The sequence below is a fragment of the Mchenga conophoros genome, linkage group LG14 (genome assembly GCF_057382185.1).
Source record: "Mchenga conophoros isolate Kocher_MC1m ecotype Shallow Benthic linkage group LG14, M_conophoros_male_GT1.1, whole genome shotgun sequence".
NCBI classification, from domain to species: Eukaryota; Metazoa; Chordata; class Actinopteri; order Cichliformes; family Cichlidae; genus Mchenga; species Mchenga conophoros.
In genome coordinates, this window is record NC_140539.1 from 9250127 (window position 1) to 9278125 (window position 27999).

Below are 27999 nucleotides of genomic sequence, written 5' to 3' on the forward strand. Positions count from 1 at the left end.
TTAACTGTCTGAAACCAGATATGACTGGCTAACAGTCCTACATTAGACAGGCACTGGATTTATCATAACATCCCAGGTTTTGAGCTATTAAACATAAGTCACAAGCACAGAAACATTTTCTGTATATTGACTATCTTAAAGCCATTTTTGTGCTAGCTAGCTGATGAAACGGCCTGCTCCAAATTTTCCTTATTTTAAAAATAATTTGACCTCCCTCATCATGTTTTCATTGAATCTGTTAGTTCACACAAAATAATACTGAGAGGAACAGAAATACCAGACAAAGGGGAGTGAAACTAGCACAAGTGTAGTTGTCTGAGTTTGATTCTAGTGTGATTCATTTGTTTCATTTCAACCTTTAGATCATAACATTGTTAGATCATTTTCCTGTTCCACACCTCCTCTTTCAGAGTTAGGAGGCTTTAGGGTTAGACTATGGCATTTGCAACGACTGGGGAAAGGAGTGCACTATGTCAAAAGATGTCCTCACACAGATATCCCTGCAAGTGTATATGTGTGTGTGCTGTGCCCTGGTGAAGAATCTCAGCATGCACTTGGACCATTTTAGTACCCCCCCCCCCCCCCCCCCCCCAAACCTCCACATACTTTGACGCTCCGCTGTCAAACAGTGGCTCAAAGCTTTGATCAGCTCCTCTTCGCATATGTTTCCTCCGACGCTCACACCCAGAGCCTCCAAGCCCCCATACTCCACCGGGGGTTGATAATTGGCCTGCCTCCTCCTCCAGTAATCCAGGATCATCAGACAGTGAACAACGTGCTCAACGTGCGGTTCCCCCACCTAGGTTATTAGCTGTAACCTAATGGTTGTGAAATATGACATGTTATTTACTTTTACGAGTAGAAACAGGTGCAAGTATCTTTATGGCTCTGCGTAAGTATACCTACACTATAATCATTCCAGTCGAAAATATCTTTATAGAAGTCTTGTGTTATATTTGTTTATAATTTCCGCTGCCCTTTCGGCCAGATCACTCGTTAAAAAAAGGCATTTTAATGTCAACGAGACTTTTTAGCAGTATAAATAAAGGATATATAAACATCACTTTGCCAAAAATGGATTTCAGCTGATTGTGGCTCAGAATGACTTGTTGTTGGTGTGATGACAGATATGTTTGACAGATTATGCGCCAGCAAGTCATTTATAGCTGTTTAAATGGGGGAAATCTTTGGCAAATACCGGAAATCACTTTCTGGCACAACACCCGACTCTTACTGCATGCGATTATAGGAGGGATGAGGGGAGTTGCCCCTTTGTGAGGACCTCCGACGGTGCGTCTGGGTGACTGGTCCAGACAGGATCTAACACGCATTTGTTAACACGGTCATTGTGACAGAGGTGAGAGCGAAGACACTTTCGGAGAGGTGCGACTGCTTTACGCGCGCGCATGCACGCACTGTATGAATCAATGAAAGTTTAAGTGAAGGACATACTTTTCCTTTTGAATGCACTGGGCTACTTATTCAAGTGTTTGGGTTGCTGTTGTTTTCAGAAACGGTTTGCTTTATCAGTATTTTCAGACACAAACACGTTGACCCAGTTTCTCTCTTCTATTCCAAAGCTGGAGTCACGTCAGACAAAGAAGTTTTCAGTTATTTTATTTAGAAAAATTCAGACATTTTATTCGCAAGACATTTCTAAACAGCTTTACAACATAAAATGGTCATTCTTAAAGGAACTACTGGTCCGATAAACTAAAGGAACCTCTGAAATGCAATAGAAATATTTATATTAATTGGGGCATCGCCCGACTTCTCAGTTTCTAGAAAGAGCTTTTCTCCTTGTACAAATCCTATTTACACTGAAGTATAGACCAAACAAGAGGGAGAGTCCTGCACTGTTGCCTTTTCTGTGCTTTGTTGGGTGTTGAGAGGGATTGCTTTTTGTTTCTCCAGGTGTAAAGACAAGTCACAAGAGGACTCAAAGCCAGGGTGTTACTACTGAAAAGAACAGGAGGGCTATTTTTCTGAGCCTCCAGCTGAAAGCGTAGCAGATCCCTCTGATGGCATAAAGGAGAATCCACTTTTAATTTGAAATATATATAAATGTCCAAAGTACTCCAGGAAGGACTTCTGATGAAATGTTCTCTTACATTTTCTGATTCCAAACATTTCCCAGAATTGGGGGAAATCTCTGTAAACTTGAATTCAGTAGTGACTGTGAAGAAAATCCATCTGCACGCCGGTATTCAGAATCACTGCAGAGTGATCAGCTGAGGCTTTTGTTGGTGCCTAAATTGGTCTCAAGAGAACAGACTTTAATTATTGGACATCAGTGCCATGAGTTCAGGAGGCCTAAGAAAAAAAATCCATGCATGTAGTCAGCCTTCTTAACCGGTCTTATAGGAGGCCAAAACTGGTACAGCCACAAAATCCTCTTGTATTGTAGGGTGGAATTTTCTCTTTCAGTGGGACGTGCTGTGTCACACCATAAAAATGAAAGCCCATAATCCCCCTTTCAACACATCCCAACTGTATTCCATCCAAACTCCCACCACTACTCTACCAAGGTCTCCACATAGACCAGGGGTAGGTCATGGTGGGCATACTGGGAGGCTCCCTGTTCTCCATGCCCTCTGTAGAGCTCTGGTTGTGATCACTGTCAGTCTCATCCAGGTCAGAGCACAAGTCTTCACTGGACATGGAGGAAGGGGCTGGGGAGAGGGCAGAAGATGACCCGCAGGAGAAACTCCGTTCACCAGGAGAAGTGAGAGAAGCGCAGAGTGCCTCGCTGCCTCCATGCCAAGTGCTGCTGCTGCTGCCCTCAGAAGTGTCCGTGATTAGATCCGTCAGCATGTCCTGCAGGTGGTCCTCATTCAGGGGCATGCACTCCAGGAGATGGTTGAGGAGCTCAGCCGCCACCGTCGCATCTATCCCAGGACAGCTGGACACAAACATGTGGACCTCGTGCATGCACTGGATGTAACCAGCTGCAAACCGCTCGTTGGCTTCTCGGTTTAGTGTCTCTGCCTCTGTGAGAGGAGAGACACGACTGCTCAGCATCCAAAGCATTGATAATACAAGACTGAAGAACTCCTACTTTATTGACTGCAGACACGTGACAGCTAAATGTTTCTCCTTCACTACACTACAATTACTTAACAGCTAAAAATGTTACTTTTCAGCCTTTTATGTGATAAAATATCACTTCCTCTTATAAGATAATTGCAAATTGCTCTAGCTCTACATATAAGCATGTTGATACAAACCTCCGATGGTGACCATTCTGCGGAAAAAGTGTTTTTTTTCTTGTAAAATACTGTATAAGATATTTAGATGAGAGTTAATGGTATAAAACACACGGAAATTGTAATTTAAAAGACCCCACTGAGCTCTTGTTTGCTCATCACTGTTTATATTTTTAAATCAAGCATTTCCTGACTCTTCACATGCTCTTTTATTAGAGCAGGGTGAAAATGTACCCCTGTCTTGCAATAATAATGAGAGTAATTCTATCGATAATGCAATACTCAAGCGTTTTATTATTTGGCACTCTGAGCACTCAACAAAACAGATCTTTACTCTTTTATAGTTACACGGGCTGGATAAATTTGGGCACACCTTGTTTCCGGTTCTTCAGTATGTCCTCCACCTTTTTCACGGTCAGCTCCAGCACCTCTGCGTTCTCCATCTTGGAATGAAACTGAGGAAAGAAACCAGATGAGCACCACCAAGGCCACAGTTTACGCCTTCATTGTGGCGCAGAGCAAAAGTGAAACTCCAGTGCAGGAGCTGTGTGCGCTCCGTACTCACGTCTGTGTCTGCCAGCAAAGTCCGCAGCTCCTGCAAACTCTCGTTGATGCGAGCTCGCCTCTTCTTCTCCACCAGAGGTTTCCTAGTCTGCGGGAGCACAGAAAGAAAACACTTCAGTGACATGAGGAAAGAAGCACCATTCAAAGTCATAAGCGTCCACCTGTCCGCGGTTGGTGCGCAAAGGCAACCCAGCGTCATTCTTCTCTCACTAAAGCATGTAACTAACTTTGAATCATTGAGGGGTTCCTCTCAAACTAACCATCCCTGCCTCATAACTGTGCACACGCAGCGTTAAAGCGGCGTGACAAGTGCGTCACTGCCAAGTGTCTCTGGACAGTGCCTCCACCGGTCCCCCACCTTTCTATCCGCTTTCTGTATCCCGCAGTAGGACTCATCTTCATCTTTCACATCAAGTCCGAGGCCGTTTGGCCGAGCCGAGGGGGCCATGTTGGTTGGATCGCCGTTACTGTGGCTTCTCCCACCGCTGCTCGTACCTCCTGAGTGGTCTTCGAGGGGCAGCTGGCAAACGGAACCGGTTAGAGGCAGAAAAAAAATCGACAAACTCGTAGGCGAGGCGAGGCGCCCTCTGTTTATTGTGTAATCCTAGTCAGACGTGCTGCTGGCGCTGAGTGGCTGTTGTTAGTATTTATAGGGGCTTATTAACATGTGAATAGGGGCTGTGCTGCTCTCGCTGGGGAACAACAGAGCGCACACGGTCGGAGCCAATGAGCGCTCTCCCCCTTTGTCTGCGGTCAGCCCAGGTCTGCGCCCCGAGGAGCTGGACTGGCTTTAATCAGACAATTTTTTGGGTTAGGGGAACGAACGTTCGTTTTTTGTCCCCCTTTCAGTTAGTTTCAGTGAACTGCTCGCACTTATAATTCATCTGCACAAAACGAATCAGCACAGAGACACAGAGTACAGTGTTAGAATAGTGCTGTTTGTTTTTATTTTCGTTTTTGTTTGACTGTTCATATGTTAGAAGAAGCCTCAAATATATGTTTAACTCAAGACAAAAATGAAATTCTTCAGGCTGTCAAATATAAACCAGTCAGTTACTTATTCAAACCAGCCCAACCAAAATGATTGCAGCACGACGCTGCACCTACACCACATCGAGGCATTTAAACCCTGCCCCCGTCTCTTTTCTGCCCGACCTCTTTTCCTCTTTGCTGGCTTCTGTGTCCGAGCCTCAGCAGATTTACCCGTCTGTTTGGCGGATGTAACGCGATGCCTTCAGTTGGCAGCTGCTGCTGCTGGCGGCCCCTCGGCCAAAACTAAATCAGTTCGGGGAATTAAGGGCCCTTCTCCAAAGAAAGCGACAGGTGTTGGCCTGCGCCTCGTTTGTTCTCCCCGTTGTTGTTGTGACTTCTGATTTGTGCGCAACTGCATTCTCACATTGGCTGCTGTGCAACGTGGACGACTTTTTTTTTCTCTCTTTTTTATGTGTGTTCAAACACACTGCAATATACACATTTGCACAACTGTGAATAAGTCAAAAGCTGTTCTCATAATACCAAGTTTGATGATTTAATTCGCCTGGAATTCGTTGGGGTGCTTTGCTGGTGAGCGTGCATATGGCGCATTGAGAGAATCCTCTGGCCTGGTTATTACATGTTTTGTTTACGTCATTTTTATTCAGATCACCCTCACAGCAGAGCAGAGTGGCTGGGTCAGCGTGCATCTGTGAAAGCTTCCAGGTAAATGCAGGGCTGCGTGCTAAGTTCGTGTTTTACGCGCTGTTTCCATAATTGCGCAGCAGCATTTCCGCTAAGACTGAAGCCCCGTGCCCCGAATGAATGAAGCCCTTCAGACCTTTGAAGTGAAGGGGTTTTTTTTGGCACCTCGCCACCCCCAGATCTCTTGTTCCAGAGAGCTTTAATGGTGTGGACTGTGGAGAGAGCAGCTGTCTCGGCTCGCTTTTGTTGGCGAGCTCCGCCGAGGGACCAGGCGTCCCCCTTTCTGTCTCCCTCTCTCCCTCTCTCTTCAGACCAGCCGCCTGGCTCCATGTGGCGGCCAATCACAGGGACTATAATAGCTGGGGAATGGGACACTCGCACGTTTGCACTTCTCAGAAGCTTATAATGAATTGCATCTTTATTAAAACGTGAATGTATGAGCCATCTCTGACACGTTTGTTTTGCTTCCAGATGGCAACCCCCCCCCCCCCCCACACACACACACACACACACAACTCGTTTAGATCCTCACTGTATTTATCTGCTTCCCTTATTGTAATGTAGCGAACTCGGAACGAAGCTAATCAAGCTTGGCGACATAGCGTGAAGCATAAATAAGCTTGTCCTCTCATCTCACATACGCACTATACAATGCTGGCATCATTTATAATTACAAATCGTGCTAGCCAGACAAACCTGCACACAAGTGATAAGTGTTGGTGGGTACTTATCTATATGTCATATCCTCCCAAATCATCAAATCATAAAGAAACAATCGTTATGACTGAGTTGTTTTCCACAAACATACAGAGTTCAGGTGTATCCGGATAAAGTCAAATGGAACAAATATGTCGAGCAGCTTCCTCCATCTCAGAATAATCCACAGACCTTCTGCAAAGAGGTTTCATTGGAAGCAGTTCTAATAAAGAAACATTAAAAATGACTCTCTTTTCACACTTCTTTTATTGCCATGACCTATTAGAAATGTCTTATATGAGGGGGTGGGGGGGGGATACCTCAGCAGAATTTGAGTTGCATACTGGAATCTGCTTTGCACAATTAGAGGTGAGACAGGAAACGGTTGTGTTATGATTTGGGTGCACTGACTGTAGTTATAGTCAGTGCAAATATATATATTAGGGTTGAGCAAAAGAAGCTCAGCTCTAATATATATTACTCACAAAGTTGTTTTAGCTCATGTTAGCTCATGTTGTCTATTGGCATGCTGTATAAAATGTAAATAAAAACAGCATGCAATGATTTGCGAATCTCATAAACTCACATTTGATTCACAAAAGAATCTAAAAATCATATCCAATATTTAAACTGAGAAAATGTACAATTTTAAGAGAAAAAAAAAAGAAAAGCTTGTTTTCAATTTGATGCAACATTATGTAGAAATGTTGGGACGGAATCATGTTTACTACTGTGTAGCATCCCTCTGCTTTTAACAACAGTCTGTAAGCATCTGGGAACTGAGGAAAGGCAGCTGTGGGACTTTTGGGAGAGAAATATCTCATTCTTGTCCGATTCTAACTGCAGTCCAGGGTCTTATTTGTCATCATTTTTTCCCTTTTATCATGCTTCAAATGTCTGCTCATCCCCTTGACTTGCTGTTGTAATAAGTGCAGTTGCGGTTTAGCGTTCTCTTGCTGAAAAATGAACAGCCTATCAGGAAAAAGAGGGTATCTGGATGAGAGCATGTGTTGCTCTAAAATCTGTATATAACTTGAGATGTGCAAGTTTGTCATCCACCTAATGCACTTCCATACCATCAGAGATTTTGAACTGAAAACTGACAACAAGCTGGATGGTCCGTCTCCTCTTTAGTCCAGATGACACAAGAATTTGAGATTTTTATTTGTTTGATCACAGAACAGTTTTCTACTTTACCTCGGTGGATTTTAGATAAACCTTGGCTCAGAGAAGATGGCAGAGTTTTCTGATCATGATCAGGAATGGCTTCTCTTTTGCACCATAGAGCTTTAACCTGAATTTGTGGATGGCACTGTGAATTTTACTCATAGATAGTAATTCCTGGAAGTTTTCTAAGGCCCTTGCACTTATTTCCATGATTTAATGCTATGCTTTATGAGGGCCTGAAGATCCAGTATTGATTTTGGGCCTTGTCTAATGCGCACATTTCTACACATTCTCTTCATGACATGATGTAGATGTAGATCATTACATATTTGAAATGATTGCAATTTTATATTCAAGAACTCTGAAAATGTTCCCCGATATGCAGAGGCAGTTTTTACAGATTGGTGGAACTCTGCCTCTCAAAGATGCTCTTTTTCTACCCAGTCATGTTACTGGCCCGCTAACCTAATGATTTCACATGTTTTTCCAGCTCTTTAGTGTTAGTGCCACTTACTTTTCTTTTTTACTTTACCCTTTTTTTAAAGATGACTGTCATAAAGTTCAAAACAAGTTAATATTTGTCGATAAAATTTCTCTGTTTAAGCATTTGATATATTTTCTAAGCTCTATTGTGAATAAGATTAGGGGGCAGATCACTGCATTCTATTTTTATTTACATTTTATGCAGCATGCCAGATTTTATGATATCCGGTTTGTAGATTTGTTGGTCCCAGGGTGTTCATGTTAGACATATTAGCTTACTGGGGTAGTGGAAATGAAATTTTGACATCTGTTCTCACCCCTTTATGAAAGGTCCAAATATTAGCTGCTTCTCTGTTCTGCTTAATCAGCTAAACTACAACTGAGCATAAGGATATGAGTCTATGTAGTACTTAAGTGTTTTCTTTCTGACTTTGACACGTTTCGATTAGGCAGTTGAGTTTAGCACTTATTTGACTTGTTTCATGTCCATTACATGACAATAGTCCATCCATGAATCCATTTTCCTAGTTTATCGCATCCAGGGCCACAAGAGGGCTGGAACCTGTCACAGTCGAATGCTGTATAATCCCTAAAAATCTTAATCCATATTACTGTAACATCATATTACAATAAACACTTGTAGGCCTCTTAGACCTTAAAGTACTCCTGTCAAGATCCAACAGAAAAGAGCACCTGCAAAGATCATACAATCTGAGTGAGTGCAAAATAAGTTTTATTATTAATAATGTTTAGGTTAATAGTACAGCAAAGGAGGAATCTATGCAAAGGCCAAGCAGGTGGTCTAAGAAGCAAAGTCATGCCTTATAATAACAATAAATAAAGCTGTTAATACAATAAATACACGAAAGATTAATAAGAGCCTTCTATAATGCAGGCTACAAGAGGTCAACTTCTGAAGGGAAGTACTGAGAAAAGGTCTGTATAGAATCATTATAGCACACCTACAATAATAATCACTGGAACAAAAACCGCCCCACATGTTTGTCTTCTGAGCAGCATATCTATAAGATACATAACAAAGGATGGTCTAACGGAATGGACAACCAAGATCATCAATCCAGCAGTTCACCAGGGCCTCCACATCTCAAGTGTCCCCAGGTGGGAACTGTGGAGTGCTGGCCTTTCCTGAGGTCCAGCCTCTCTCTGGAACTGCTCTACTCTGAGGGGGGACCCTGGGACGACTTGGGTGGCTGGAAGAGCAGCATCGAGTCTGGGTGTGGGCAGGGTGAGGGGGTGCTCATCGGTGGACCTAGGCAGAGACTTGAGGAGGTGGTTGAGAAGACGGGAGCCCAGAGTTTTGTCCATCCAATCACAGGTCAGGAGCATGTTGTGAACCTCGTGCATGCACTGGATGTAGCCCGTGCTGTATCTCTGCTGGGCCTCAAGGCCTAACGTGGGGTCTGAATGAAGAGAGAAAAAGATACATGTGTCACAGCGAACCCCGGTGGTAACAGGAAACAGCACAACCAGTATAACCGGTTGGCTGCAATGACATTTCCATCCATGGCTCAGCACCTCAGACAGCCATCATTTTCTAATTTTTCCACTTTCGCCCATCCAGCAGCTCCACATACCACGTTGCTCTAACCACCACCCAGTGAAAACATTGTCAGACCTCCAACATATGCCATGATATGTGCTGATGCTGCCCCCTGCTGCCTAATGCCAAATGGGTCAGTGGATTTTCATTCTCACGCGTTATCGGTTTATTACGCCTAACCAAATTTAAAAAAACGGAGATATAAATCTATTTTATTACGATGAATAACAGCAGTAACAAAGCTCGTAATATCGTAATCAATCAAGTGCCCGGCTCCTTACCGTTAACTTTGTTGTTCTGGATGTTCTGCAGATGTTTCACCGTCATCTCCAAAATATCCGCTTTCTCCAGTTTGGATTGCTGTCGAGAGAGGAGAAACCTCAGTTATTATTGAGCCCTCGCTGTTTGCTCAGAAGAGACACGTAAGGACAATACTCACGTCCAGCCTGAACGCTCCGATCACGGTTTCTTTGAGCTGATCCAAACAGTTGTTTATCCTCTCCCGCCGCTTTCTCTCAATGAGCGGCTTTCTGAGCTGTAAAAAAGTAACCAAATCAGGTAAGAGCAGCAAAAACAAGATGGAGAGGCACTATGCTGGATTCATTTAAAAAATTGGTCAAAAAGAAACCCGGCTTCAGTATGTCCAGTACCTTTCTTTCCTCCTTTGCGCTAGGATGTTTCCCCAGGTTGTGCGCCATGGATGAAGCAGTCATGTTTTAACCTGTGGTGTGTGATGGTGTGTGTATGTGTATATGTGTGTGTTTGTGTGCGCGCTTTTTTGTCCCTTCTCCTCTGAATCTCAGTTCGTCTCTAGGGTCCTCGGCGCGGCGCGACCCTCTTATTTATAGGGCGCAATTAGCATGTGAATGCGCCAACTCTTTGGCTGCGGGATTTTCCCACACACGGGGTCCCATCAGTCAAGACTGACAGGTCACTGGCTCCATTGAATAACTGAGAGACCCGGCCTAGAAAAAAAAAAAAAAAGCTCACAAGCGACAGATGTCCAGCCTGAAACCATTGCGCTACACCCCCCTTCCCCCCTCTTCACCCGACAACAACACCAAAAAACTGCAGTTTCCTCTTCTCCCAGGCATGAACAAGAGTGTGCAATTACCGTGCTTTACTCCCGGGACCCCCACGTCTATTCTATTCAAGGGCAACATTACACCTGCAAAAAAAGACCAAACCTATTTCCTCAGAGCTCACGGGACGACACAAAAAGGCTGACAAATCACCTGAGAATATATTTCTGTCACCTGTTATAGTTCATAATCATATCCTTTAAAACCCCTGAATTACTTTAACAGAAGCTGGTTGCACTGGGAGAGGTTGTACCTTCGTGGAAGCGCAGAAGAGGGGGGGGGGGGGGGGGGGGGGACACGCTGTGTATTTAGCCTGCTTTGATCACATTCGGTGTTTTTAAAATGTGAGACATCTGCTGTTAACTGTTTACGAGCAGATGTCAGATTGACCAGATACCCCCTCCCCCTTCAACCCTCTCTCGCTCCCTCCCCGTCCTCCTACCTTTTGGGTCCCCTAAAGTGGGAGCCCTTGTTTCAGAGCCACGCGACTGCCAGGCGAATGCCGGGTCGTGGGAATCGAGGTCGGACAAAGAGCGCTATTCACCCAAACTTAATCAGCATGAAGTGAGTAATAACCTTCACACAGGGCCCGACCAGAGGAGGACGAGGAGGAGGCTCGGCCTTTGGCAAGTGACCAGTAGATAGCCGGTGACGAGGCCAGGTGTAACACATAGCAACCAATCCAAATACATCAATCCCTCAGAGAAGCGTTAAGTAGGCGTCTGTATTTTTAAAGGGAGTGGGTTTTTGAAGCCACTGTGGGGCTGTTGTCGCACTACTATAACAAAAGTGTTTGTAATAGAGTTTTGATTTTACTGATCCATCTTTTTCCAGTGTTCAGTGGCAGACAGTGGCAAAAACAAAGACAAAATAGGCCCCGAAACAGCTCATGAGCTACAGAGAGAGACAAGTCAGAGTATCTTAGAAACTGCTGATCTACTAGGATTTCCTCGTACATCCATCTCTACAGTTTGCAGAGAAAAAGGGAAAAAAGTTTTCTGAAAAAAGAAAACTTTCAGTGAGTTGCAGTTCTCTCTGAGAAAATTATTTTTTGATGCCAGAGGTCAGAGGAAAATGGCCAGATAGCTTTGAGTAGTACCAAGGCAACATTAACTCCAATAACCAGTTGTTTAAAAAATTATGTGAAAGTGAATCTCTGAATCTCTGAGATCTCAATCCACTAGTGCACCTCTGGGTTGTAGTGGAATGGAAACTCTGCAGATTTAAAGCAGTTCTGAAATCTGACCCTGCACCAGCATGGTCAGCGAGTGTAATGTCAGTACTACTGAATTCTGAATTCTAATGGAATCAATAACACAGAGGATCTGAATTGTTACAGTATAACAGACTGCACAAATACACCAGGTATGTTACCTGTATGCAAGGGCTTGACATGCAGGACTGCCAATCCCATCAGTGTTCGCTTTGGGGAGTGGGTATCTCAAACCATCTGGGTGATGTAGTTGCTTTGAATTTTACGTTGCAATTGACTTTACTCAGTTAACTGTTTATGGGTTAAGATCAAATCTGATGATTATGATGAACATTTGATGAAATGATGAAACAAGGTTTCATTTTTCGTTAGAAGTTTGCCAGCAAAAGCAGATAATGCTTTATGAGGGGGCCATATTTGCTGCAATTACTTTTTGATAGTCAGCCATATCCCACCACTATCCTCCACCTGAGGCTTCTCTTGTTTAGAAACCAGCCTTCTCCTTCTGTCTTATCCCCCAACATGTAACTTTCAGCTCTAGGTGAACCCTTACTACACCTTTAGATGAAAAACAGAGTTTGGAGCTAACAGCTGCTAAACTCCACTTCATGCAGCTAAACAGACAGCTATAAAATTAAAGCCTCTTCCTGCTTCTGTTAGCTCTCACCTGAGGCTTTGGTTATTAAAGTGAATCACAGCTGTCTGTTTCCCAAGCCACTGCCTGCACATTCTTAACTTAATATCTAAGGAGTTAATGGTTTTGTGTATTGTGCATTAACAAAACATTTTTCCTATACAAGAGGCTTTAAAATACTCTGGCTGTTGGCAATACACTGCATCATCACTTAGAAAACAACTTGAAGTACAACTAATTAATTTAGAAATTTGGAAGGATGCAATGCATCCAATATTTGTTTTGTTTAGAGTTAAGGAAGAGTTTGTGCTAATAGAGAGAGCTTACCACACAACTTAAAAAAAACCCATTTCAAACAAAGTTCAGTTTTATTTCAAGCAAAATGTAGACAATTCAAGGAAAAGGCTGAGTTATTTCAAGCAAAATGTAGACTTATTTCAAATGTGTTAATGTACATCATTTCATTTGTCAAAACTGGATGAAATAATAATGCTTTGAGTTCAAATCATAACCTGTAAGTACAATATTTCCTTCAGGTGACATTTGATACAGTGTACTCCAGATTTATGCTAACTGCATCCTAAAAGGCCTTGGTTTCTAACCTTAAATGGGGTGCTAAGATTTCGTTCCACATATGCTCTCTGTACACTGAAATAGTTATAAAAGGAAGACAAATATTTCAAATTTCCTGATTTTAAGTCAATAATCCTAAAGTTTGTAATAAAGTAAAATATCTTGAACGTTTTATTACTGATCAGAGGACATGAAGATATTTATAGGCAAGAAGACACATTTCTATTGAAGTTTAGTGCATGTACAGATTGTGACCGATGCTAGTATTCATATTGCACACTGGACGGTTGCAGGGAAACTGTAGAAGTGGGATCATATGGTTCAGTGCAAGTGAAAGGTTGTTGTTGCTAAAGGAAGTGCTTTTAAGCTTTTAAGACACCTCATACGTACATTTATTTGCAGGCAGATTGTCGCTTGGGGTTCTACCTAATTCATCTTATAGGTCCCATGATCTGTCTATGGAGCAAGCGCGCCCTCATGCGGTGATCTCGCATGTCCCTGCAGTGTAACCCCCACTGTTGTTGCACGAGGCGACCACCGGAGGCGCTAGACGACACTGCAGTGACAGCCGCTCTCTGCTAACATTACCAGTCGGGCTCAGAGAAAGCACTAGGAGGAAACAGGGGCTGCACAATTAACAACAGTACAAACAAGGGGAGGCGACACGAGCAAGGAAAACAAAGCGGTTTTTGGTCCGAGGAGCACCTGGATTGCCTTTTACTGTCTTGACAAACCGGGAGAAACGAGTGAAAACGCCGTTTGCAAGGTATTGTGTTGTGAATATTATCCTATGAATTGTGGTTTGCAGGCATAGCTTTCTGAGCAAGTGGAAACTGTTTAGCTGAACCTAGCCTGCTGCTGATAGTTGCTAAAGCCAGGCATGGTTTTCAAAGCACTAACGCGAGGAGCCTCAGTCAGGCCTGGCTAACGTTAGGCCGAGTTAGCTAATTAACGTAGCCACTTTTACCTTATGATAGCTAGTGAGTTGGTAATATATTGCCACAACTCCTAGCAGCTGTAAATGAAGGTTTAGCAGCTGGAAAATGCTTGTAAGCAGTGGGCCTGCCGAGGCCTCCCGTGTGTCGACAGCACACACACAGTCATATACACACTTCCATAAGCCAGCCAACAGTAGCACGGTTGTTTGGTGGACTGTGATTGAAAAACTATAGGCCACGCTACCTTGCAAACAAATAAAGTTCGCTGTCCTGCAGAAATGAAAGAAAGCTAAGTGGCATATTGTTCCAGCTTTGCGGTAAACGCTCCTTTGTTTGCTAGACTCCATGTTATTCAGTATCCATTTTGTTAACATTGCGCAAAGTTGGCAGACTTCACACCATCACAAACCAGGCATGGATAACAGAGATGGGCGGTGCTCACTGTCAGGTTTATGTTGCACAGCTTATTGGGCCGTAGGTTTGCAATTAGCTTTTAAGTTGTACGAGTGGTAATACTTTCATTAAATAGATGTGTTGATGTGTATAATATATATATATATATTTTATATATCGCTTGGAAAATGTTTTAAATAAATCAGGGGACTTGACTAGCACTTGCTAGCAGCGAGTAGCGGTTGCTAGCTTACCTTCAGATGGTAGCAGGGCACCCGCTGCTGTCTGGACTGAGAGAGATGGTGAGGTTAACGTTGAGCTGTTCTATGGCACTGTATTGTTTGAGTTCTGGTAGGTACTTATAGGACAGGATTCACTGTCACTTGCCACGACAAGTATTTCTAGGCTAATTTACCCAAAGAGAGGTCGAGCGGGTTTGGATTTTCTTTTTGTCTTTTTTTTTTTTTTGTCTGTGTTAGGACAGGTTGTACAGACGTCAGGTTGGCACAATTTTACTCGGACTCCTGATTAGTACCGGAGTCATTGTGGGTTAGATGTGATCTACCGATTTTGAACGCACCATATGTATTTCCCTCCTATTTGCGTCACTGGTACTGTATCAGGTCAGGAGCAGAGAGGCGCTTCTGCTGCCTACATTAACGAGCATTAGCCTGCGCGAAAGACGCATGTGGCCACCTGGCGAAGCTGAAGCCTGTGTACGTTAACGAAGCTGTGAGCAAGCAAAAACCATCCGCTTGGGAACATAAGGCTCTCCTGTTTCAGCTCTGTCACACATGACACATCATATATGAATGGTGGGCAACAGCAGCAGCCTGCCACCCCACTTTGGTTGCTGCTCGGTTTTATATTCCTGGCTCCAGCATTGCTTTCTAAATGTGGACTCCCTGCCAAGATATAAGAGGAAGTGTGTGACAACTCCAGGGTTTGTGTGCACAGTTTAGAGGATCCTGGCTGGAAAACAGGTTTGTGGCAGTGCCAGATTTGTACCTTTAGGTCACTAAATTCACCAAACATCAAGTGGAAATATGTCCTAAAAGGGCAGCACGCTTTCTATTTTTCCTCCAGCTAACCTGATCATGAGAATGGGATTACAGTTTACTGGCCTGGTGTTGCCTCTTCGTGACTGTTCATGAAACTTTGACTTTTGCCCTGCCCTGTGAACTTAGGGTTGTTGGGTGGGTCGGAGAATTTTGTAGAAAGGGGTCCTTGTTAAGTCACACAGTTAAACAGGAGCAGCAGTGAGATATGAGATGGTGACATCAGTCGATTGCATCACCCGTGGCCTTTCTAGGGTCTTTAGTGTTTGTTTTTTGGTATCGTTTGAGGATTTAGTTTTATAGATTTGTGACTCAAAGGGTGTGTTTACAAACCTAAATTTGAACTGATAAAGTATATTTGGCAATGTAGTGTCTGTTTAGGTATGCTATTGAATTGAAGGAGTCGGGCATACAAAGGTCTGAGGTGGTGTCTTCATTTATGTGGCCCTGTGTCATAGTAAGCTCATTTCACAGTTAATCATTTACTAATAATGACCAAAAAACTTCACAAGCTTTTACAGCTGCTAAATGAAGCTTTAAAGGTCAGATCTAGATATGTGCAAATCATTAAAAAAACATATTTCCACAAATTTATTTCTATAACTAACATGAGCTTGACTTTTATTAGTATTGAGAGCTTCTTTGGGACTTACTACGTAGGTTAGTGTTTGTTACAGGATATATGGAGTGCACCACTGCCCTGCCCCCACCCAACTTCTACTTCTCAGCTCAAAGTTGCATAACAATACAACTTCATCAAAGGCTCAATCCAGAGTAATGACATGAGCAGCATTTCTGCTTATCCAATGAACATTTGCCAAAAACGCTAATTCATAAGATAAAAAAAAAAAATCTCTTCTTGTCTTGAATACAGTAACAAGTAGAGGGATACATTTACTGCTACCATGCACACCTGTAAGTGCAGCAGCAGTCAATACATTTCCTGTTTCTGCGGTATTTAACCTTTCAAACTTCTCCTGTTCAGGGTTTTGTGTCTGCTCGTTTTACCATTTCTGTGATTGTACTTGGTCTTATCTGAAAGGTGGATTTGTTTTACATTTCTTTCCTCAGGTGGACAGTCGGCTGCCTGGTCACTCGTGGTAACTCTCCGCCATGCCTTTCCCCTTTGGCAAGTCCCACAAGTCGCCGGCGGACATCGTCAAGAATCTTAAGGACAGCATGACGGTGCTTGAGAAGCACGACATCTCGGACAAAAAGGCAGAGAAGGTAGGGTGAATCTCTTCATCTGTCAGGTGCAGTGTCCGTCACCTAAGAGAGTTCACTGTACTTAGTGACACGAGTTTGAAGGAATTTGTTTGAACTTTGAGATAATCTGATATGTTGATGTTGTGCCCTGGATTAATTTGTGTGTTCAGGCTACAGAGGAGGTGTCAAAGAGTCTTGTGGCCATGAAGGAGATCTTGTATGGGACTAATGAAAAAGAGCCCCAGACAGAAGCAGTGGCCCAGCTCGCCCAGGAACTCTACAACAGTGGATTACTCAGCACCCTGATAGCAGACCTGCAGCTCATCGACTTTGAGGTGAGACTTTTGATGTGAAGTTGAAAGAACAGGAACTAGTGGTAGATATTGAACAGTGGTCTCAATTTATCCAAGGTATGCAAGCATTGCAAGAATGCGTCTTACAGGGGCACTAACCTAATAAAATATCTGCAGTTAGAAGCCATTAGCAGCTTTACAGTGACATGTAAGGTCTAGCACTTAGCACACATGATGTAGAGGATTCAGATTGTGGTGAGAAAGTTTGAAAAGGTGTGGATACATTTTATTTCTCACTGCAAACATAAAGGGAACGCACAATAAAACCAACTAGAGAGCACAAGGAATTAAGCCTACATTAATCAGTCAGTATAAGTGGATGGATATTGATGATCTGAAAGCAAAACAGTGTTAAGTCATAATGTTTGTCCCATTCTTGCTATTTATTTTAGGAACTTTGTTGATCCACTAATTGTTTCAGGTGTTGTTTTTAATTTGTTTAAAATCACTTCACATTAATATTAGTTGAAGAATCACTTTATGTCGTGACATGTGCCTTATTTTGATTCACAAAATGGAAACAGTAAATGAAAATAAAAAATTATTCTTGCGTTTGTGGTATGCTTGCACTCTGGGGATGTCCAATCTGCCTGCAGAGAGCTCTGTTGTACAGTCGTTGTGTGGACCACTCTTGCTTATGCTTTTGTCCGTCTGCCAGCTGTGCAGAAGAGTGAAGTTCCAATAAACAAAGAGCTGAAGTGAAACAGTGTTAAGAACTATGAAAAGTGTCACTTCAGCACTGTCTGTGCTTTTCATGCTATTTGTTTTTTTTGTTTTTTATCTTTGAATTTCTTTTTGCGGTTCTGCAGTTCCCGGTTAACTCTGCTGTTGCTCCCATGCCTATTCCAGTCTACTTGTCAACCAATTGGCATTTGGCAGAAGTATGTGTCATCTGCTTCCAGCAACACGCAGTCAGGATTTAGGAGGAGTGCATCTGCCATGGGTGAAAACCCCTCCCATCCAAACACAAAAGTGTACGCAGACAGACACATGTGCAAGATCATAAATGATGCTTAACATGTCAGTGTTCTGTTGGTCATCATTGTGTGTTGGCAGTGGACCTGCAGTAACTTTACACTCACTGATGATTTGTTTTTGTTTTTTTCCCCACTAATTCACAGTAGCAAATGCACAAATCAAATGCAGTATAGCAAATGATATAACTAAATATAAAATGCCCTCTGTGTTAGTGTCAAAGGATAACCTGTCTAGGGTTTAATCCGCCTCTTTCCCTATAATACCTGAGGTAGGGTCCAGCCCCCTGATGACCCTGATAAGAATAGAGAGAATGGATGCATGGATAAAATGACGAAAGAGGGTCTGCAAATTAAATTAGGTTCCTGAACTTGGGTAAAAAAAATTATTTAAGTATGCATCTTGTAAATATGTAATTGATCGCTTAAAAATAAAAGCTAAAAATATTAGATTCCTTGATATGGAACAGACTGGTAGGGCCCTGCACCATTAAATGGTTCAAACCACATTTCAAAGTGATGTTTTTAAAGCTCTTGTTCTGTTTGACCAGCAGTGCAAAATCTGCAGAAATGTACTCCCTTTTAACTGTGGTTTAAAAAAAAAAAAAAAGTACTGTTGTTTTTCTCTTTAAAGGTTTTTTAAAGCATTTTGTTTTTAAAACAATGGTGCAGGAACTAAACTATGTATGAGAAGGAAAAAGCAGGATGTTTCGAAAAAGTGCACGTGGATTGACAGCTTGCTATTAATGACAAACCTGCCTGTTTTGATATGGGAGCAAACTCATGTCTCGCTGCAATATGTCATGGTGTGTGTGGTAACTGCTGCAGGCTTCCCTGACTCACCCCATCACAGTGTGACTCACTGTACTGTGTGATCCTCCTTCCTCTTTTACCCTCGCTCATACTGCCCCCTTGCTCAAAGGAAAAGCCTGGTGAACAGTTGCAAAGCACAAGAGTCCAATATCAAAGTGTGACAGTAATTTGATATTTCTGATAACTTTACACACTTTTATTATATGTTCAGTTTTGCCAGTATACGACAGTGTCTCTCTTTTTGGCTCCTCTGTTTAGTGCTGTTTCCTGTCAATATGTTTAAACCTCAAGAGAACGAATCTTTCATCAAGGTTTTATTGCCACACTGCAGAAAATTAAAAATGCAGCAGATTCCCAGCCGTTCATTAGCTGTTATGCAATAAAGCACCACACCTTACATTTACAACGGCCCCTTGGCTTTCCACCCAGAGAGCTTGTTGTAAAATGACTTCATGTATAAATTCTCTATTGTGTGCATTTCTGTTCTGTCTAAGCCTTCATGTGGTATTTTTCTGTCAGGGTAAAAAAGATGTGGCTCAGATTTTCAACAACATCCTGAGGCGTCAGATTGGTACTCGGACACCCACGGTGGAGTATCTTTGCACCCAGCAGAATATTCTCTTCATGCTGCTTAAAGGGTAAGAGCATATACACGGAGTAATACTGCCCCCCCCCCCCCCAATGATTATTTCATTATAATTGTTGTTGTTAACAGTACTTGGTATTGAAAAGACCAAGGAACCAAGTAACTTCTTCCTAGCATAAAGGGAAATGAGAGCTGCTGCCTATATAAGAAAAGTAAAAATAGAACAAGCAGTCCAGTTCACTACAGATTATAAAAACACCAGTATAAGGCATCCTAGAGTGCTACACCTTGTGGAAGGTGGCTCGTTTCTGTGCACCTCATCCACGCTTACAGATATCCCCTGGTCTGCCCTTCACCTTGTCTAATTTTGCAGTAATAGAGCAGCTACTAGTAACATATACAGTTACACTTTTCTTGTTTTTTAGAGTACAACAAGCTACATGCAAGTCCAGGCTGGAATAAGTTTGTGAATCGCTGTGCTCAAAATGTCAGGTGTTTCAGTTAGATAGAATTGGAAGTCTGCGCTTCTCAGATTCAGTAGTTCAGTGAAGGTTTGAAAAGGTAAGTGGAGAGGTTATACAACACATGAGAAGCACAACTGGTTTTATGTTGTCAGTTTAGTCAGATTGTTTCTGTCTTTCTGACTTGGATGAAGATATGAGAATATTTGGAGTCACCTGTGCAGAAATCCTAGCGACTCCAAAGGATTTAAAAATCTCTTCTTAAACCTGTTTTGTGAAAACCAAGCACACGACACGAGGATCAGTCATTTTGTGCCAGGGGCACGGTGAATAGATGCACTACTGTACTGCACAGCTTGACGTGACTGAAGCTTTCTGTTCTTTGTGTTTGTTCAATTAATCCCAAGGGAAACTATTTAAATGTCTGCAGTAAAGTGGTGCTCTGAAAGAACATACATCTTGTGCGCATACTCCCATTGTGATAGGACTAATGAGGATTTCCCTTGTTGTGTGTCGCACAGTGGAATTGATCCTCATTATCAGTAGTGTAAACATCATAAGCTTTCACCCAGCTCAGTCACTATCCCTGCTTTGTCTTTCCTGAAAACTGAAGGATCTTTGGCTAGCTGCACTCAGTTTAAACACTGGAAGTCTGTTTTATGTGAAACTGGCGGGGCCATATCATACCGTTCACGGTAATACCGGTATAATGTTGGGCAACGATAAGAAAATGAAATATTGCCATAGAATATGGGTAAAACGCGCATGCGCAGTGCCTTTGTTTTCATATGCACATGGCGGAAAAAGCATGCCAGCGACGGAGAATGAGAAGGGCGAAAGCAGATTGTTGAATGAAACGGATGAACCAGAATTGATTTGTAAAAATGCTGCAACTTCAGTGATGTGGAACTGGTTTAGCTTTTCGTCCGTCAGCTACACAACAAAGTTTTTTTGCACTAATAAAGTTGTGGAGTTGTAAAGTATCTTGTCTAGTGTCAATTATATCGTCAGTTATATCATTATCGCAAATTTTCAATGTATATCGTGATAAATATTTGTAGTCATATCGGCCTGCTCTTGTTCTGTACACCATTATTATGCCAAACATTTTGCAGCTCACTGTGTTCTTGTTTTCAGTTTTTCAGGAAACCATCCATCCTCCTACCGCTTGTGTTTGCGTGCATGTGAAATACAAAATGAGAAATCATTTTCCATATGTTGATGTTATATGCAGGTATGAGTCTCCAGAGATTGCACTGAACTGCGGTATCATGCTGAGGGAGTGCATCAGACATGAGCCACTGGCCAAAATCACACTGTGGTCAGAACAATTCTACGACTTCTTCAGATACGTGGAGATGTCCACATTCGACATCGCCTCAGACGCATTTGCCACTTTCAAAGTAAGTCAGCAAAGTTGTTAATCTATTGAAGTAATGCTCTAAAACATCTATGGTTCCTCATAGCTGTAACTGCCTAAACAGCTTAAAGAAAACAGACTTGACAAAGCACAGTCACCAAATGCCTTGAATTAAAAACCAGATCTCAACACTTCAGCTCTCATGATCTGCCTCTTAGATTCAAAAGGGAAAACCTGGTCATGCTTTTATGTTTATGACAGTTTAAATAGCTGTTTATATTATTATGTAAGCCCTTACTTGTAGTTTGCTACTTCAGTCTCCCATTGGAGCAGCTCATGTTTAAGATGGTATTTTTTCAGGATGGGGACGACAGGCCAGTGCCGACAGGCCAGTGCCAGCTTTGAGCATGCAAATCGAGGGCCAAGTTGTAGTACATGTAAAATAATCACTCAAAGAGAGTGTAAGAAGCAACAGAAAGTTTATTACTTTATTCCCCTGGCATGACACACAGCTGTTCTCTGTCATGCTGAGAGATTTTTTTTATTTTATTCTTTTTTTGGGGGGGGGGGGGGGGGATTCTTCACTAAAGGGTATCTGAAAATGGCTAAATCGGGCAACAAAGTCACTAAGTACAAGACAGCGATGTGAACTGAAGCAGGATGATTACTGCTGTGAGTGAGAGGGGTTTTCTTCTAGACACATATTTAAAAAAAAAAAAAAGAAAAGAAAGGAAAAACCTGATAAATCCAAGTAGTCAAGTGTTTTAAGTGCACGGCCCTTTGTTAGCTTTGATAGAAACCAAACAAGCTGTGTAGTTACTGTGGAGTTCTTTGACTATTTTAAATCTTGTGCTATTCAAAAAGACTTTCACACCTTTACTTATTGAATACATTTACTGGCATGTTAGTCTTGACAGTAAACGTGTTCATTCCATCCAGCAAGAGATAACTTTGATAAACCATTGTAATAAAGCATTTGTCTGCTGTCTTGGAACAGTTTCAGTCATCAGACAGTGAGCTGACATGTCTTTTCTCGCTAATTTTTAGCTTCAGAGTGGTTCATTTAGTGACAAAACGTAAATGGATTTCTTTGGGTTGTGGTTTGTATCTGCGCTGTACAAATAGGAGACAGATGGGACCCAGTCATAACTGTCAGGTCTGAATGTGTCGCTGATAGTTGGCTTTGTCTGTTTCCAGGACCTCCTTACAAGACACAAGCTACTCAGCGCAGAGTTTCTGGAACAACATTATGACAGAGTAAGTTCACATTTAACTAAAAATATCTAGATTAGATCAAAATATGTAAAAAATGTACTCTTAAATAAACCATATAGCCTCACCCCTGCCAAGGATAGTGTTTGAGACAACTATAAGCTTTAGATTAAAAAACAAAAACAGTTTCTTTTGACCAATTACGTGTGAATTAGGTCTGTCTCTGTTAGTCAGGCGGTTTAAGATGCTGGCAATCTCTTTTTCTAACAACATCAAACCAGCCATTTGGGCGATAATTTGCAGGCTGGGAGCACAACATAGCTGTCAGTCCGTGAGAGGAAAAGCTCTCATTTTCCTGTCACAGTGTTTTGATACAAGATACAGATGTAATTGTGAAAACACCGCTTGAAGCATTTAGATGACTGCCTCTCTCGCTGACCACTTGTATTTTGTCTGCCTCACTGCCTCTTTCTCTGCTGCTCTAGTTCTTTAGTGAATATGAGAAGCTGCTCCACTCAGAAAACTACGTGACTAAAAGGCAGTCCCTCAAGGTAAGAGCCCAGGATTGTGCCAGTAAAGAGGTTTCAAGTAGTGGTGCAACTCTATTCAGAGAGCTATTTAAAAATGGTTTCTAGTGTTGGGTTTCTCTGAATCACTCTTAACATGACTGCCATCTAGTGGTTAGACCACAAACTTATGTGGTTATTTAAAGAGCTTTAATGGCTCCTTCACTGGCCTCATATTTGGAGTGTTTAATTCGATTTCAGTCTGAAGACTGAGTACTTGATGACTAAATCTGTAATCCAGATGTTTGACCACTGGTGATTCTCAAACACATTTTTATTGCCTTATTCATGATCACTAATGATTTATATACAAACGAGTAAAGCGTGACTACTTATTTAAATATAGTAGAAGAAATACACTGATGGAATACATTTTTATTTCTTTTCTCTCTCTAGTTGTTGGGGGAGTTGCTCCTCGACCGGCACAACTTCACCATTATGACAAAATACATCAGCAAGCCAGAGAATCTCAAACTCATGATGAACCTGCTACGGGACAAGAGCCGCAACATCCAGTTCGAGGCTTTCCACGTTTTTAAGGTAGAATCAAAGCACTGTATGCTAGTCCTTTCTACAGAAGAGGCAAGGCTTGAGGGGGGTAAAGAAAATATTAAGGTGCTTAATGCACTTCCTGATTTAATAGTGTTGTGTAAATTATTCAAGACATCAGGCAGACTTTCTTCTAATTTCTTCTACTTTTCATGTGGATCATTTCTAGTTCTGTTCTGCTTTCTTTTGCTTAGTGGAAGAAGCAGCAGGTAGAGAACTGATTCATGTGCCAATACGCTGAATTCACTGAGCCTGCAATGCAGAGCACAGACTACTGTCACTGCCTGCAGTTCAAGACAGAGCTGCACCAGTTCATGGAGTAATTCAATTATAAAAAATTCCTGACACAAATGTTTTGCTTCAGTGCTTCATTTAACGCACAGCTGTGCAGCGCATCGATGTGTTAAACAATGTAAACATGAGCATTTCAACTACATTTGTGACTAAAAACAGACCTGCAGTACAAACGTATTTAGGAGCAACGTGTGAATAAAGAAATCTGACAACATTAAGCCCACAGAGTTTTAAACAAACACTGACAACACAACAGCAGCAGTGATGACGACACAGGCACAGTTTAACGTACATGCAGCAAACGGGGTGAGTCTCATGGCGGACATGGGATGCACTAGATCATATTTATTTCAAACATTTTTCAGATTGAAAATGAAACATAAATTATAGTGTTCACTAAATTACATTAATATTTAAAAATAAGAAAAAATAGCTTTAAAAAAAAAAAATAAAATAAAAATGTATATGGGCCAGTAAAACTCTGAGCCACTGACCTGAGGGTTGTTAGGTTGGACACATTGGTATTATTATCATCCATACATACATCGATCGTGGGGCAGCAGCCCAGCCCTGACCTCCCTCTCCCCAGCCACCTCCTCCAGCTTGTCCGTTGGAACACCAAGGCGTTCCCAGGCCAGGCTAGAGATATGATCTCTACAGTATGTCCTGGGTCTGTCCCGGGGCCTCCTCCCGGTGGGACATGCCGGGAAAACCTTGCCCAGGAGGCGCCCAGGGGGCATCCTTGTCAGATGCCCAAACCACCTCAAAAGGCTCCTTTCGATGTGAAGGAGCAGTGGCTCTACTCTGAGCCCCTCCCGGATGGCTGAGCTTCTCATCCTATGTCTAAGGGAGAGACTTAGATTCCCTCTACCTTATCGTGGTTGAAGGGTTTGTGTGTCCCAGGGATCCCAGGGGCGATGTTGTTTTTAGGGTTTTTTTTTCCTTTTGTTTGTTTTTGGCCCCTGGTAGGGTCTCCCATGGAAAATTGGTTCTGGGTGAGGGACCAGACAAAGAGCAATTCAGAAGACCCCTATGAGAAGACCATTGAGGGAACAGTTCACCCTGTCCGGGATAGGGTTGTTGATATTAATGTTATTATTATCATTTATGTTTTCATAGCAGCAGTATAAGAATTTGGCATCAAAGCACAGAGCACACTTCAAAATGCTGGTATGCTCGCATTTCTTGCAGCCACCACTTTCTTCTTTAAAGGCTTACAATGAAAACACATGAACACACACCTGTTCTACCTTGTTGTATATGCATCGAATTTTATTCAACTCTGACATATGACTCTACTTGAGATATTTATGTTTTTGCATTTAAGAAAATGTTTTCTTTAAAGAATAAATTTTTAATATGACCTCTACATACAGTCAAAGGGTTTAGTTGTTGTTTTTGTTTATTTTTTGGCAAATCTGAGCTTTTTATTCTGAAAGATCCTCTTTTCTCTTTGAAATATTTATTATTGCTCATTATTAGGACAAAAGTATTTCTCATCAGATTTTTCATTAATCGATGGAATAACAGAGTACTCGGTTACTAATATAATCAATAGTGCAATATATATTGTTACTATTTAGTGAGTTATTTGGTGAAGTGTTGGTGAGCCTCTTCTTGTGAGCACATGTGGTCCTGCTAGCACCACAGATACAGATTCTGTAGAAAACAAAATCATGAAAAATTCCCTCTTTCTGTCTCTCTCCACAGGTGTTTGTGGCCAACCCGAACAAGACACAGCCCATCCTCGACATCCTGCTGAAGAACCAGACCAAACTCATCGAGTTTCTGAGCAAGTTCCAAAACGACAGGACAGAAGACGAACAGTTCAACGATGAAAAGACTTACCTGGTCAAACAGATCAGGGATCTTAAGAAGCCTGCACCTCAGGAGGCCTGAGGCGAAGAGCGTGCAGAAGTTTAGGGGGGGAGCCACCAGGACCATGTCTGGACATCATCCAGGCAACATTTGCTTAATGGACCCCATCAGCAGCTGCTGTTCTGGTTTCTGAACAAAATGTAAGAAACAAATTAAAAAAAGAAAAAAAAAAAGAAAAGAAGAAGAACAAATCTACTCGTATCAACTCGTCAGGAAGTTGCCAGCTCCTCTGCACCCCGGAACTTTTTTCTTTTTGTTCCTTTCAGTCTTTTTCCCTCAAAAGAGAAAATAATAGTTGCTGCTGCTTTCTTGCACATCGAGACATTTACGGTATATTATATTGACACAACCCACAGCCCATCAAACACAGTGGCAGAAAATATCCGTGCATTTAAAGTAAGGCAGACTTCCTGCAACAAAAATGGACCCGTTTACACAAACATGCGTATTACAAAAAAAACAAAACATGCATACACACATGCTGCAAGAATGTGTGTATGTCTTGGAAATGGTACGAGCAAGTTGAACATTGGTGTGTGTGTGTGTGTGTGTGTGTGTGTGTGTGTGTGTGTGTGTGTGTGTGTGTGGTCGTTGCATGCCTCGAAATGTGACAGATCCATTGCTGTGCCCGGCGTCGGCTCTGTGATGGCCTGCCGAGCCCGGCACCCACGTTCAGTGCCACAAACTGAAATTTGTGTGCATCACAGCAACATGTATGCCTTCATCCAACAAAGCAACAGCGGCTCGTTTTACAGGGGCGAACTCTCAGACGCCATCGCACCGTTTACCTCCCGTGTGCTTCGTCACCACAGGGCACATGAAGCACAGGCGCAAAGCAGGGAGGGAGGAAAGGTATAATTCTGGTGAAGCCCAAGACATGGACATTTTTATTGTTTTCTGGGACAGGATGAACATGTACATATGCCTTTTTGTTTCTTTTCTTTTGCTTTGTAGATTTTTGTTTAACCTTGACACATGAATATATATTATATATATTACCTTAAACATAATGTTTTCGGTTAATTGTAATCAAATTGCTTTCTAAACCATAAAAAACAACACAAGTTAAGTGACATTGTTTTTGCATTTCATTTTACTGCTGATTGCTGGTGGGTTTCTTTGTACATACTTTGAAGGGCCAGCTCACGTTTAGCTAACCTTATAGGATATTAACAATTTGTCCAGCAGAGGAATGTCATTGTATTAGCTCTGGATCTCTTAATCTTCTTTTTATTCTCCATCTACATTTTTGAGTATTTCAGACTCAGACTGCTGAATATGTATTGGGGGAGGTGATGTAGGCGCAGAGCATTTACTGAAACATTAAAGCCTGTGTGTTTGTGCACTTTGTGAAGTACTGGATGATCAGCATCACTTACTGGAGTTAGGGTGATGAAGATTTCCCCAGTTTCTTCATTAACTTGTTTTTTTTTTTTTTTTTTTTTTTTTCCCTCCTTTCTCTCTCACTGTTTGGCATGAGGCCCTGGAGTGCTGTGCAGCCCCACAGTGAGTGTACTTCTGGGGTGACCTCATTAGGACTTTGGAAACTCAGCACATCTTTCCACATTCTTACCCCACCCCCTACACCCTTTTTTTCCCTTGTGTTTGAGCCTGTCTCTTCAGAGGGTTGATTTAATTCCAGTACAATTGTGAGCGTAAAGCATTGTGGGTAGCAGAGTACTTTGGGCATCTTGGATTGTCCTCATGGTACTGAGCAAAACTGATGAAACCACAGATTTTTCTGCATTTACACTGAACTCGGGCAACGTGTTATGGTCAACACATTCAAGCAATTTAGACAGAAACCAGAAGCCCATAGTTCTTCCATGAGCATTGAACAAGCATGTTGCTCCACTGGCTGTGCATGATGCTGTACTAAAGATGTTGTACTGGAATTGGTTTTTCCAGCTATTTAACAACATTGAAATGTCCAGTTGAACTCTTGGCTACATGGCTGTACGCTGGCTTTGACTCCAGTTTCAGCAACGAGCGTGTGGGTGCTTTCAGAAGTGTCAAAGGCTTGGGCCCTACAATCGAAATAAAGGAATAAAAACAAAACAAACAAAAAAAAGTATTTGGAATAAAACAAAGCCTGTTGTTGCTTTCCTTCTGACTATCAAAGTCTCGGCTGTTGATTGTATGTGTGCTCTGTGATTCTAAGGTTCATGTGGGTACTTGGTAAAAGCATTACAAAGTCAAGTGTCTTGTAAATAGCCTTTTCTAATTTCTCCACTCATTTTCAGTCCAGTCCTTGTATCTGACCATTAACACTGACTGATGAATCCTTCTAACATAAAGATGGGAATCGCTCAGTCTATGCAGAACAGACAACTTACAAAAAGCAAAATTTGTAATTGAATCTTTAGGAACTTTGTTACCATTCTTTAGTTGAACCTATGGAAACTGCCAAAGATAAAATGGCGACAGACACAAAATAGTATTTCTGAAACACCAAGGTGATTCCTAAGGAGCTGTTAGCTCAAAACGTATAATATCCCAGCA

At 42.1% G+C, this 27999-nt stretch overlaps 3 protein-coding genes across 4 annotated transcripts; 1 reads left to right on the forward strand and 2 right to left on the reverse strand.

Moving 5' to 3' along the window:
* Positions 1-1601: 1601 nt before the first annotated feature.
* LOC146559216 (transcription cofactor HES-6-like) lies at positions 1602-4484 on the reverse strand. 2 transcript variants are annotated; one of them, XM_085245063.1, is made up of 4 exons: positions 4129-4484; positions 3772-3858; positions 3580-3661; positions 1602-2990 (listed from the first exon to the last, which is right to left on the reverse strand). In XM_085245063.1, the coding sequence occupies exons 1-4, from the start codon at positions 4216-4218 to the stop codon at positions 2521-2523; spliced, it is 729 nt and encodes a 242-aa protein (XP_085101189.1). In that variant the 5' UTR covers positions 4219-4484; the 3' UTR covers positions 1602-2520. The 2 variants fall into 2 exon arrangements, with proteins under 2 accessions (XP_085101189.1, XP_085101188.1); XM_085245062.1 differs by lacking the exon at positions 4129-4484 and having other exon boundaries at positions 3772-4068.
* A 4025-nt stretch (positions 4485-8509) lies between these two features.
* On the reverse strand, positions 8510-10394 carry her8.2 (hairy-related 8.2). The gene is made up of 4 exons (XM_085245067.1): positions 10005-10394; positions 9794-9889; positions 9636-9714; positions 8510-9214 (listed from the first exon to the last, which is right to left on the reverse strand). The coding sequence occupies exons 1-4, from the start codon at positions 10065-10067 to the stop codon at positions 8880-8882; spliced, it is 573 nt and encodes a 190-aa protein (XP_085101193.1). The 5' UTR covers positions 10068-10394; the 3' UTR covers positions 8510-8879.
* Positions 10395-13414: 3020 nt separating this feature from the next.
* cab39 (calcium binding protein 39) lies at positions 13415-27587 on the forward strand. Its single transcript, XM_085245066.1, has 9 exons — positions 13415-13622; positions 16317-16472; positions 16622-16786; positions 19111-19229; positions 20873-21041; positions 22196-22255; positions 22696-22761; positions 23173-23316; positions 25330-27587. Exons 2-9 carry the CDS (start codon positions 16359-16361, stop codon positions 25516-25518), a joined length of 1026 nt encoding a protein of 341 aa, XP_085101192.1. The 5' UTR covers positions 13415-13622; positions 16317-16358; the 3' UTR covers positions 25519-27587.
* The last annotated feature ends 412 nt before the right edge of the window (positions 27588-27999 follow it).

Bases quoted from the DNA above. Each gene is read 5' to 3' on its own strand.
- cab39 (XM_085245066.1), top strand. From the start codon at position 16,359: ATGCCTTTCCCCTTTGGCAAGTCCCACAAGTCGCCGGCGGACATCGTC. The intron at 21,042-22,195 runs GTAAGTCAGCAA...GTCTGTTTCCAG, and splicing joins ACGCATTTGCCACTTTCAAA to GACCTCCTTACAAGACACAA. The intron at 22,256-22,695 runs GTAAGTTCACAT...CTGCTGCTCTAG, and splicing joins TGGAACAACATTATGACAGA to TTCTTTAGTGAATATGAGAA.
- LOC146559216 (XM_085245062.1), bottom strand. From the start codon at position 3,969: ATGACGCTGGGTTGCCTTTGCGCACCAACCGCGGACAGGTGGACGCTT. The intron at 3,662-3,771 runs GTGAGTACGGAG...TTCTTTCCTCAG, and splicing joins CTTTGCTGGCAGACACAGAC to TTTCATTCCAAGATGGAGAA. The intron at 2,991-3,579 runs GTGTGCCCAAAT...CTCCTCTCACAG, and splicing joins ACTGAAGAACCGGAAACAAG to AGGCAGAGACACTAAACCGA.
- her8.2 (XM_085245067.1), bottom strand. From the start codon at position 10,067: ATGACTGCTTCATCCATGGCGCACAACCTGGGGAAACATCCTAGCGCA. The intron at 9,890-10,004 runs GTACTGGACATA...ACTTTTTTACAG, and splicing joins GCGCAAAGGAGGAAAGAAAG to CTCAGAAAGCCGCTCATTGA. The intron at 9,715-9,793 runs GTGAGTATTGTC...CTCTCTCGACAG, and splicing joins TCGGAGCGTTCAGGCTGGAC to CAATCCAAACTGGAGAAAGC.